Here is a 12,142-nt window from a genome sequence, read left to right as displayed (position 1 = left end):
GCGTGGGCAGGCCTGTGGCCAGCTGCCCCCTGCCCGCTCCCCCTCAGGCGGCCACGTAAAAACACGTCACAGCTCATGAAGATTCCCAGATGCACCCCAGGGTCCCCCAGACAGTTGCTGTGCATTTTTAATATATTGTACAAAATATGTGAAGTAGGAAAGGTCAGCTGTGCTGTGATATCTGCGGGACGTCCTTTTAGGATTACCGTCCCCAAAATATTACTTACTTATTGCAGTGAAACCTCTAGAAGGTAGAGCTGTACAAAAAAAAAAAAAAAATCTAAACAATTTTATTTTAAGAGCAGCAACTGAACGCTGCTGTAGTTCATTTAAATTTTCTTTCTCAAAAATACATTCCTAAATATACAAACTATACAATCTTGACATTTTAATGCTGGTATTTTTGTATTTTTTTTTTTTCTCTTTTCATAATAATAGAATCCAAACTAAAAAAAATCTTCATCTTCAAACCTACAGGAGCGCTAGAGGCCTCATGACTCAGTACCTTCATATAACACCACATAAATAACTAGCCACAGTCTAGGTTCATAGCGCGGCCAGTGAAACAGAGGAATACTTTTCCGGTGATCAGACGTCATCTGCAGAGAGGGTTGGGATATTCATCCGAGGCCGGGTGAAGAATGCCATCTTCTCCCTGTAAGAGGCCGACCCTTTAGAGCAGGAGTTTCCGACCATTCGTTACAGCTACCACGGGCCGGATGATGCGTTGCGGGGTGGGGGAGCTGGGGAGGGAGGGGGCTGTCCTGTGCATCGTAGGACATGTAGCAGCAACCCTGCCTCTGCTCCCAAGATGTTACTTGCAGCTCTTCCACGTCTCCCAGTTGTGACAAACAAAAATGTTCCCAGGAGGGCCCAAATCATTCCTGGTTTAGAAGCACTGCTTTAGGGGACAATGGCATGACCAGGACCTTTAGGTAAAAATCAGGAACTTGAGCTTAGAAGTGCCTTTGGGCCACGTTTAGTGTTTGTTTTAGGTTCCCAATGGGTTCACAGTGGAGGTGCCCAGACACGGTCATACAGATTACAGGTCATTTGAAATACTGTGTAACCTTATCTGGGAGGACATCGCAAGTCTAAACGCAAGGCCCGCTGTGGACAGGAGGCCCTCCCGTGAGACACCTGCGTCCGGTTCAGCAAGAATGCGCGTCCCTGAGATCCCAGCAGGACGCAGGCAGAACCAGGAGGCCGGGCAGGCATCCGTCACCCCGGCTTATTTATCTGTTGGCCAGTCCTCTGCAATTACCAGTGACGGAAATGCGGAGAGCGAGGCTGGAGCAGGTGGCTCATTCATTCAACAAGAGGATCTAACAAATTAGCCTGAGCTGTTGGGACTGAGAAAGCCAGCGAGGGAAAGCAGTGCAGCTGATGAACATCTGTGACAGAGCTAGCGCTCTGCCGGAGAAGGGACCATGGGACAGGGAGCCACGAGGCACGAAGGGCACTGAGGCTGGGTAGGGGGTGGGAAAGGGAGAAAGGGCGGGCAGGGGGGCCCGGGGCTCACACGCTTACCTGAAAGACTGCACTTCTGGGGGCTCCTTACAGCTCTGGCCTCGAAGCCTGTGCACATCCTTGGCGGCCGCCCTCATCATCCTATCTGCCTGCAGCTCCCCCTTGTGCTCTGCTCGGTCCATCTGTGGGGCAGAGCAAGCAAAGCCATGAGGCTGGGGAGAGTCCTTAGGGCCCCCGGCAATGCATCAGCCAAGGAGAACTTTCTAGCACAAGTGAGGAGTTCATTGTAGTCAAAAGGTCTGCAGGTCCACAAGAGGCTCCCTTGCTCTTCCTGTGCCCGTAGGATCCTCTTTATTCAAAGCAAGGGGAGGCAGGCCCACAACCCCGGCGTGTGCCCTGACAGGGAATTGAACCAGCAACCTTTCGGTGTGTGGGAAGATGCCCAGCCCACTGAGCCACACCAGTCAGGGCTGCTTTGGCACTCTCTGATCGAGAGCCTCCTCACGGTGCTGCTGAGTGGTCTCACCTAGATGCGTAAGCCCCCTCCCCAACTCTCCTGGGAGTCCCCTTGTCCACCTGCCCTCTGGGGGTAGCCCCAGAAAAGCTGCCTCTGGGAGATGCCCGTACTGTGAGGGACGTCTCCGGCATGGGGACTTGTGAACGCACTGCTACCCAAATAGAACTTAACGCAGGCTAGAGCCATTCTGTGGTCCAGTCTTCTTCCTTGAGCAACCCAGACACCCTGTAAACTCAGTGCAGGAGGGCAGAGGAGCGAGCAGGTTTTTGTAAGTTCCCGGGATCTCAGTACCAGGCCCTGTCATGGTGCGCTGCTCTCTGCTTTGGTGACACCTGCTCCATGGGGCTTCACAGGCTGGCCCCGGGCTGGGTCACTGTTCGAGATTTACTGTTAGAGCAGGTGCTCCAGCACAGAGGAGGAACCCGTGTTTGACGAAGGGCCGCACAAATGAATAAATGCGTGAATAATACGGGCTTGCACACAATCCCACGGCAATGCAGCACAAAAGGGCCTGGCCGCCAGGTCAAGAGTTGATAACGTTTACTGGCCTCTGCTGATGGCAATGAGGAGACCTGGAAGCATTCTCAGGGGGTCTCAGGACTGGACGCCCCCCGTTCAAAGGTCCGGCCTCTCTCCCCCTGCAGCAGCACGTGCTGTCCCAGGGCCGAGCGCGCCGCCCCGTCCTGTTCCCGGCGCGCACCTGCTTCTCCAGCATCCTCAGCAGCAGGCGGAAGCGCTCGTCCTCACGCAGCCCCTGCGGCAGCTCCTTCTCCCCGTGGCTCTTGGCTTGCTCCAGCTGCTGCTTGAGCTCCTTCAGCACCGAGATCTCCTGAGTCAGCTGGCTGTGCCAGGTCCTGGTGGCCTGCAGGTCTAACTCGAGGTCCAGCGAGGTGCGCATCAGGCGCTCCTGGCGCGGGGATTTGAAGGATGAAGGCTGTGGGGGTGGGGACAGCTTTGATCAGTACCGGGCGGGGGGGGGGGGGGAATGAGTGAGCCCACGTGACCCCCTCCTCTGAACCTCAAGTACCCTCCCTCCTTTGTTCATCAGCAGACTCACTCCTTCAAAAACGCCCCTCCCCCCACAGCCCGCCTTGAGTGAGTTCTCCCATTCCAATGGCTCATGTTTATTAAGGATTTTTGCGTCCCAGGCACCACGCTGGGCTGTTTACTCCGCGACCTCAGTTCATTTGCATGACGCAGCGTCCCAGGCATCTGCCTCCAGACCCCCGTCATTCCTCCCCACACTGTGCCCGGTTCCCTACCCTCAGTGTCCTCAACACCCCCCTTCTCAGTCAATGCATTCTTTTCTCTATCCTGCTCTCAGGGTGTTTTCTTAATGCAAGCCTCTTCCCCCCTGAGAGCCAAAACCACGTCTTCCTGCCTTGGTGTAAGGGACAGCTATCGTTTCTGCATGTGTGGCATCTACTTCCCCAGTCTAACAGGTAACTAATCACCCTCCCTTGGGCATCCATGCCTCCGCCATGTTCAACCCGTGCGGCTCCAGTGGGGCTTCAGGGATAGGAATGTGACCTAAACTAGGCAAATGAGAATCACAGCAGTTGCTTCAGGGGTGACACTCAGTCTCGGTACCTTTGCTGAGCTCTTTGGCAATGTCTTTACAGAAAGATTCTTAAGGCAGCAAGATATCAACCTAGAACTGATCATAGGCACCTTCAACATCACATGGGGTGACCCTGGTTAAGAATTAAGCTAGAAGAAGAAGGCAGAGGAGGAAAGGAGAAGGGAACGGGGAAAAGAATTTTTAAGTTATCCGGGGGGTGCAGTGCCATAAAAGGGGGCCGAAGCTTGATGACATTTTTTCAACTCCTGGATCAGTCCAACATCTGGACTTTCCATGAAATGAGCCAATAAATTCCCCCTTTCGTTTTCAAGCTATATTTGAGTTCTTCAGTTATCTGTATGCCTCAGATCCTGAGCAATATATTCAATCATTAACTCTCCTGCTATCAAAACCCAGTAACGATTTTTAAAATGACTAAATGACTGCAGGAAGCTGAATTCTAAGCTGGCCTCCAAGACTGCCACGTCCCCAGTATAATACCAGCCCCTTCCGTGTGGGTGAGACCTGTGAATATTATGGGATAGCACTCCTGTGACTAGGTAACTAATCAGTTGGCTTTGAGGTAATCATCTTGGGTGGGCCTGACCTAATCAGGTGAGCTCTTAAAAGATGAACTGGCCCTTTCTGGGTATCTTCTGCTGGCCTCAAAGAAGCAATGTATGTTACAGAGAGGGCCATGTGGCAGGGACCCGAGAATGGCTTCTCTGAGTGGTGAGTAGCTCCAGGCCTGCAGCTGGCAGGAAAATGCAAAGAAATGAATCCTGCCAACACCCCAAGGGGGCTGGGATGTGAGGCTTTCCCTGGTCAAAATTCCAGATGAGGATGCAGACAGTCAACACCTAGATCTCTGCCTGCTGAGACCCTGAGCAGAGGGTCCCGTTAACTTGTGCTGAACTCCTAACCTGTGGGAATGGTGAGAGAATGAATTATTTTAAGCTGTGAAGTCTGTGGTGATCCGTTAGGCAGGAAGCAAATACAATCACGAATAAAGGGATGTAAGAAATGGTGCGTGAGCTGTTTTTATGAGACCGATCCTCACTTATGCTTCTATACTTTCAGGAACACAGAAGAGCTTAATGCAGAAGTTCTGTAAGGCGTGTCTAGGGTGAGCATTGAGCAGGGTCAGGGAATCCAGCTGAGGATCTTTGTGGCTCAAGTTTTCTGAGCAAGAATGAAGATTCTCTGCCTTTGCTCTGACTGATGTCACATCTTAGAGCCTTGCTGGATGTCGCGGACAGGAGCCCAGCTCAGGCAGTGCATGGGAGGCAGGATGGCAGCGACCAGGGCCCTGGCCCAGCCTCTGGATTCTCCTGTCCCTTGTGTGTAGTTAGAGGACCCGAGGAAAACGTGGGCTCAGACCCACCATCAAGTGATCCCTTAGTAAGTCATGCTCTCGGTTAAGTGTGAGAAAAGGTGAAGAAGGGGGATCTTCTGTGGGGTTCGCCATGGAAGCGGGTTTCAGGGCACACAGTGGCACTTCTCCCTCCAGAACCCTCTGAGGGGCTTGTTAAAAATGTAGCTTCCAGGTGCTGAATCACACCGTCCAGGAATTTGGGCTGGGAATCTGCTTTGTCAACAAGCCCCGCAGGAGATCACGCAGCAGCAGCCAGCCACAGAAGACAGGGAAGAGTGGGGGACCCGGAGTGGGTAGCTGGCGGTCCCCTTCACCCGGGACCATGCCCATCTTACCTTCTCCCACAGCCAGCACCCTCTGCCTTTCCTGCACACCCTCTTCTGCCTGCACTGCTTTCTCCTGCTTACTCTAGCTCTTCCTGAGGACCCGGGGGGAGGGGTGGTGACTGACAGGGGACCAACTCCCGATTCCGGCAGCAGCGGGTCCCAGGAAATGCGGAGGAGCCTCCCCCTGCTTGGGGCTGACGGCACGCTCTCCTTCCCCTGCGTGTCTGTCGCTCTGCTCTCTCTCTCCTGCTCTCTCTACTTCTCTTTCTGATATTCTGGAAGCTGGGTTTCTCGTAGTTCTGCAAACTCGCCAGAACCACTGCAAAGTCTGTGTTAAAAGCGCCAAGAGGGCAGGGCCGCTGTACCTCCTGCAGCTCTCGCCGGTGAAAGTCATGATCAGGAGTCAGCCCTTTGCCCAGCGCCTCCCCACCAAGATCCCTCAGCTCAGTCTCCATAAGGAAAGGCCTGCATTTAGCTGGACTGAGAAGCCCACTCACGCTTCCCTGCTTCCGGTCGGAGCCGGGGCGCCCGGCTTCTCTGCCAGCCAGCAGGGTTGTCACGACCTTGACTGCTCAGCCAACTGGACCACACGCTGAGCACAGTCCCCTGTGGGGCAGGCTCCCATCGGTGACCTGTGATGGCTGCATTTCTGCCCAGGAGGGCACCTCCCCAGAGCCTACTCAGGCCTTACAGGTCGCAAACTTCCACTTGCAAAAACCATCACGATCGCAAGAGTGACTTCCTCCACACCAGTGGCCCAGGAGAAGGGGTCAGATGTGGGGGGCTGTGCTGGGGGAAGCGAGGTCACAGATGGCTTCGAGGAGTCGCCTTACCCGCTTCATCCGGACGCTGCGGCGCTCCAGGGAGTTTCGAACGAAAGGTGGCTTCTTGGACAGCGTGGAGCTGTCACTGTCACTCCGATTTAGCTGCAAGGAAAACGTCACAGAAGTGAATGAAGGTCCCAGAGCCTTCAGGAGGCACGCAGGGGCCAGGAGGGTGGCACCCCGACTCAGCCCCGTCCTCTGTCTCCTGCGCAAACACTCTGAGTTCCTGCCTCCCGGGTGCTGCAGGAGGCGGGTTTCACCTCACCCTCCTCTCCTTTGCAGGCTCATCAAGCATGCTGTCGGCACAGGGCATGCTGCTACCTGCTACACGTGCGGTATCCCACTCCTCATTCCTTCCAACAGCTATGGGGGACAGGAGCACCCCCCCTTCGCCGTGAGGAGAGAAGCTTAGGACTCGCCCAAGGTTGGGGAGTGGGTAGCAGTACAGGAGGGCTGACCCCAGACAGTGTGACTCCAGGACAGAAGGCCCCCGTGACCTAGTCATTGGCATCGACTCTTCCCTGCCGCCCACCGAGCCCGTCTTAATGGCTCAAGTGGAGCCGCTGTCAAGACTGACAGATCTATAAAAAGAAAAGCAGCCCCAAAGCAAAACCTCAGGGACGCGTCCTTGGAGAAGCTGGGGCGGACAGGCTGGCGGGGGCTGTGCCGACCGACCACAGCTCTGCCCACCGCACAGTCCCTTCCCTCATTTCCCCAGAAAGCTGAGGCTCTCCCACTGCGGTCAGAGATTGGGGCTGTGGCAGGGGGATGCTTTTCCTCCAGGGGGACTCGGGAGGGAGGCCGGATGACAGCATGTCCCAGGACATGCGGGTGGGGACCTCTTTCTCGAGTCCTATTTCCACGTGGGTATTGCCGCAGGCAGATGCTATAGAGCCTGTTTGTTCTGACAGCCTGTTTGGTCTCTCCTGAAGCTGTGACATCATTTTTGTGGTTATTAATAATTATGAGTGATTATGATATTAATAGTCCTGCTACGCTGAACGCAGCAACCCCAGGGACATAACTGATGGAAGAGCCACTGTGCAGGGCGGGGTCCCAACCAGAACCAGACCTGGAATCACAACAACAATTACAGCCCCGGGGGCAGAGCACCTCCTATGTGCCGCGCGCATTAGTGACCGTTTCGTTCTATCCTCAAACAATCCCAACGGAGGGGAGACCCAGAGAGAGAAACAGACTTTTACAAGTCGTATAGCTGGTGAGCACCAGAATAAGAGTTCAAGGTCCAGTCTGTTTGCCTCCAAGGTCACGTTCTCTCCTGGCCCCAGGATGCACGCAGGGCTCAGAGATGAAACTGATATACAGACAGAGGGACGGAACATCGTGACTGGAGTGGGCAGCGCAAGCAGGCAGGCTGGCTATCGTACCAGAAGAGGGCTTTATCTGCATTGCTTCCATCTGGGGTGGCACTCACGGAAGGCCATACCAACCATTTATATGCATCAGGACAACTGATCCTTAACTCATAACTGATTGCGAACAAGGAGGAGGGGAGGGGTGGTTGGAGTTGTAATGGCATTGGCCAGGTACTGGTCACTGAGCCTTCTCCATCCTTTCTCTAATTCAGCCCTGAAAACGACCCTATGAAGAAGTCAGCCTGTTAGCTCCACGTGAAGGAAAAGGCTCAGAGGTGCACACTTCCCCAAGGAGACCTGCCACCGTGAGAGGGACATGCGCCCAGAACTGAGAGGCTGAAGGCGACCCCGTGGGAACAGGCACTCTGGGAGCGGGGCAAGGGGGCCGTGTTCGCTTACCCGGCACACGTACTGGCTCTGGGGTCCCGGGGAGAAGGTCTTGGAGCGGATGATGGTGCTCCCGCGAAGAAACGGGGCCGGGGACGGTGTGCCCACCCGCCGGTCCTTGGGCCGCACCACGGTGGGGGATGGCGTTGGGGTCTCTGTGTTGGTCTCTTTGTCCACCTGAGGAAGAGGCCACAGCTTTGAGACCGCAGAGTTTCAGCCACTCACCCCAAGACGCGTGGGGAAGGTTCCCTGCTTGCTCCCCCCTCCTGTCACTTTGCCTTTGTCCCACAGTCACAGCGTGGAGCTTCCTTAGCCCCAACCGTGACCAGCCGGGAGGGTGCCCAGGGCCCCGCGTGCCGGCCCCTATTCCTCCATGACACCTGCGGGTGGGGGGGCCAGTGGGAGCACATTCAATCCTCAGACCAACTCACGGGAGAGCAGTGGTACCTTAAGCACAGGTGGCCTGGACGTCACACCTCAAGACTTACGTGCCTTACGCATGTTGTCCAGGTCACATCCAAGGCCTCCACCACCCCAGCCAAGGATGGCCGATATATCCTTGGAATTATGGAGGCAACCAGCCAACCTTGTTTCTTAAACTAGGTGACCAGGTTTTTCTAGCATCCTTTCACGGAAGTCCCCAGTAAAGACGAGAAAACAGAAGTACCTAAAGGCAGGGCCTCCATTAGCCTTAACGGTGCCTTTATGTAATTGTGAAGAAAAAGGAGCCCTCTTTGATGCGGAGCAGTTGGAAGGTGCCCCTGGATCCTTCTTGGTGCCCCTGGGGCCAGTACCCTGTGCGATGCACAACCTGCAAGTCCGCCTTCCGGGGGCCCTGCTCCAACACAATGGGGTGCTCCATTTCTAGGCGCCCCGCAGGTGGAAAGAACTGAGATCTATGTGGAGTAAGAATCTTGTTCTAACGCATAATTCTAGTGCAGCAGGGAGGCAGGGGTCAAGGGGAACTTGACCATCAGACGCCTCCTCCCCCTCCCTTACTTTGGGCCGACCCAAATGAAGAATATCATATATTCCTCCAAAACCTTAGAACCTGTCTGCAAGGTGAGTATTATTACGTCCAGTTTAGAGACAATGAAATGAAGTCACCTGCCTAAGACTACACAGCTAGTGGGTAGCAGAGTCTGCCTTTGAACCCTGGCCCACCTGATGCAAAGCTTGACGTCTGTCCAGAGAAATGGGGAGAAAGGCAAGAGAGAGGAGGGGCCGAGTCTGCCTCTCTTGGTTTATTGTCACCAAAATGAGCCAAATTATAGGCAGAGACACTACTATACACCTGCTGCAGGTCGCCCCATTCTGAGGGCCTGTCCCCTGATGCTGGAGGGCAAGATTTAACCAGGGGCCTTTTGTGACTGCCTGCTCAAGGACTGAGGGATATTTCCCCCAAGACGGCCCTTCCCACCTTCCTGGCCCTCCCTCCCTACCTTTAACGCTGGGCACTCGTCCATCTCTGGTGAGGATTTCTCAGCGAAAATATCCTCCTCTCCCTGCGCGTCCTCCTCTGCGACAGCCTCATTGTCGCTGGTCTCCTCCTCGAACCTCCTGTGATGACAAAGGACGTTGGTTCCTACCCCAGAGACCACTCTGACCAGCTCACCTGCCTTTAAACACACCTAGGGCAGGGCTTCTACACCTTTTCCAAATTGAGGACACATTTTTCCGAAAAGAATAAAATTTTAAAAAGATCCGTTTTAGTGAGGTGTAATTTATACAGCAAAATGCATTTTCAGTATGTAGTCTGACAAGTTTTGATCAATGTAATTCCCCTGTGTAACCACCGCCATGATATAGACCATTCTGTTACCCCAGAAGGTGCTCTTATCCCCTTTCTCAGTTAATTTCCCACCACACCCAGTCCAGCACTGATCAGCTTTCTGTCACTATTGATGAAATCTGACTCTTCTAGCATTTCATACAAATAGAATCAGACAATGTGTTCTTTTTATCTCTGGCTTCATTCTCTCAGCATTAGGTTTCTGAGAGTCATCCATGTTGGTGATTGTACCAATAATAGTTCATCCCTTTTTACGGCTGAGTAATATTCCATTGGATGGATAGACCACAATTTGTTGAGTTATTCGGCAGGTGATGATGAACTTTTGAACTGTTTCCATTTCTTAGCAATTGTAAATAAAGTTTCTACATTCACGTAGATAAAGGTTTTCATTTCTCTTGGATATTGTGTTAGTTTGTCAGAGCTGCCCTACCAACACTGGGTGGATTAAAACAGAAACGTATCTGTTGCAGGTCTGGAGGCTAGAAGTCCAAGATCAAGGTGTGGGCAGGTTTGGTTTCCTGTGGCTTGCAGACAGCTACCCTCTTGCTGTGCCCTCACATGGTCTTCCCTCTGTGTGCCCCTCCTAGAGGTCTCTCTCCTGCCTTCAGATGTCCTCTTCTTACAAAAATACCAGTCACACTCGATTAGAGCCCACCATAACTTCAATGACCTTGTGTTAACGTAATCATCTTTTAAGGGCCCCATCTCCAAATAGGCAGATTTTGAGGTCCTGGAGAGAGGGCTTCAATGTATAAATTTTGTAGGGGACACAACTTAGACCATAACCACCACATACCTAAAAAGTGGAATCGCTGGGTCATACAGTAAGCATGAGTTTATCCTTTTAGGAAACCGACAAACTGGTTTCCCAACATGGTCACGCCACTTGACATTCCCACCAGCAAGTAGGGTTATAGGAGCTCCAGTTCCTCACCTAGACTTGGTATTGTCAGTCTTTAAATTTGGTCATTCTATTGGGTATCTACTCACATTTCACTGTGGTCTGTAATCTGCACTTTCTCTTTGAGACTCTTTTCGTCCATTTATTGACCATTCATATATTTTTCTTTTGCAAAGCAGCTGTTAGAATCTTTAGCCCATTTAAAACCTGGGTTGTCTTTTTATTATTGAGTTAGAAGAGTTCATTATATATTCTGGATATAAATCCTTTGTAAATATTTTCTCCAAGTCTGTTGCTTGACTTTTATTTTCTAAAAACACGTCCTCCAAAGAACAGAAGATTTTGGTTGTGATAAAGTCAAATGTACCAATTTTTTAAAAATGGCTTATGCCTTTTATGTCCTATCTACGAAATCTCTGCTACCTTAATGTTGCAAAAAATTTCCCCTGCATTTTCTTTTAGTTTTATAGTTTCAGATTTAGTGCTTAGCCCAACGATCCACTTCAGATGAATTGTTTGTTGTACTGTTTATTGTACGTGATGCTCAGAGTTTCTTTTTTCTGTATGGATAGTCAATCCTTCCAGCACCACTCGCAGAAGAAACTTTATTTTGGTGATACTAATCACAATCATCCCCTCTCCATGGACTCCTCGGTTGGAAGGAGTCGCTGTGACCAATGGGCTGGATTTGTTAATTAGTAATTTATCTCTATTCCCATCTTTCCTTCTCAAAGACAAACATAACCACCAGGCTTCCGACCAGCATGAGTCAGCATGACCACACTGAGCAGGAGGAATTCCAGCCGAGAGCAGAAAATCTGACATCTCGAGCCGGCTCCTCGAGACTGTGGAGAAACATAAAATCGCCCTTGGGATTTTCCCAGTGTGGAGAACAGATCTTGGATCGCTACCCTCCGCTCCACGATTAAAACCTCCTCTGCACTCAGATGGGCGACTTGGCACCGTGGGGGCTTTGTTCTCCCTCCTTCACCCTCACAGCCTGTCTGTCTCCTTGTAAATGAGACATTAAATATGGGAACATGCAAGGAGCCCCTCCCTAAGGATCCCGCAGACGCCACATTAACCAGCACTTACAGAGGCCGTAATAAGCTCCAGGTGCAATGCTAAGGCCTTACCACCATGCAGCAAGCGATGACTGTCCCTGTTTTATAGACTGAAAAGCTGAGGATCAGAGAGTTGAGAGCCCCTTTGCCCAGTGTCACGGGCTGCTAAGTGCGAAAGCCTGGATTTCCACCCAAATTCGTCCAAGTCCACCAAGTGCTCAACCACTGTGGAAATCTCTTTTTGACTGTGAAGCTGACCTAAATATTTCCAAAAAGGGGAAAAAAAACACCTCAACGCTAAAGAGAAAAATATTTAAAATAGACACCCTTTTACCCTTTGGAGTGCCAAAAAAAGAAATACCGGATAATCCCCTGGGCTGGTGAAGGTCAGGGGAATAGGCTATATAATCCCTGCAGGGAGTAAATAAGAGCATCCCATTTACACTCTGAGGTCCATTTAGAGGTACCTGCTAAAATAAAACAGGTACGTATTGTTGATGAAGTAATGTAGCTGGATTATACTGACGTCAGAGAGGGTGCAGGGTT

General features: G+C 52.0%; 1 protein-coding gene across 1 annotated transcript in view; it reads right to left on the bottom strand.

Moving 5' to 3' along the window:
- Positions 1-406: 406 nt before the first annotated feature.
- Positions 407-12,142, bottom strand: part of WWC1 (WW and C2 domain containing 1) — a 117,712-nt gene continuing 105,976 nt past the window's right edge. Inside the window, exons 18-23 of the mRNA XM_090288555.1 lie at positions 9,279-9,396; positions 7,849-8,013; positions 6,083-6,175; positions 2,688-2,921; positions 1,531-1,652; positions 407-655 (exon numbers count right to left, since the gene is read on the bottom strand). Coding sequence (XP_090144681.1) covers positions 589-655; positions 1,531-1,652; positions 2,688-2,921; positions 6,083-6,175; positions 7,849-8,013; positions 9,279-9,396 — 799 coding nt within the window. The 3' untranslated portion in view covers positions 407-588. The remainder of the gene's footprint in view (positions 656-1,530; positions 1,653-2,687; positions 2,922-6,082; positions 6,176-7,848; positions 8,014-9,278; positions 9,397-12,142) is intronic.

The sequence above is a fragment of the Furipterus horrens genome, unplaced genomic scaffold (genome assembly GCF_987537825.1).
Source record: "Furipterus horrens unplaced genomic scaffold, mFurHor1.1.pri manual_scaffold_10, whole genome shotgun sequence".
Classification (NCBI taxonomy): domain Eukaryota; kingdom Metazoa; phylum Chordata; class Mammalia; order Chiroptera; family Furipteridae; genus Furipterus; species Furipterus horrens.
This window is presented reverse-complemented; position numbering and strand designations above follow the sequence as displayed.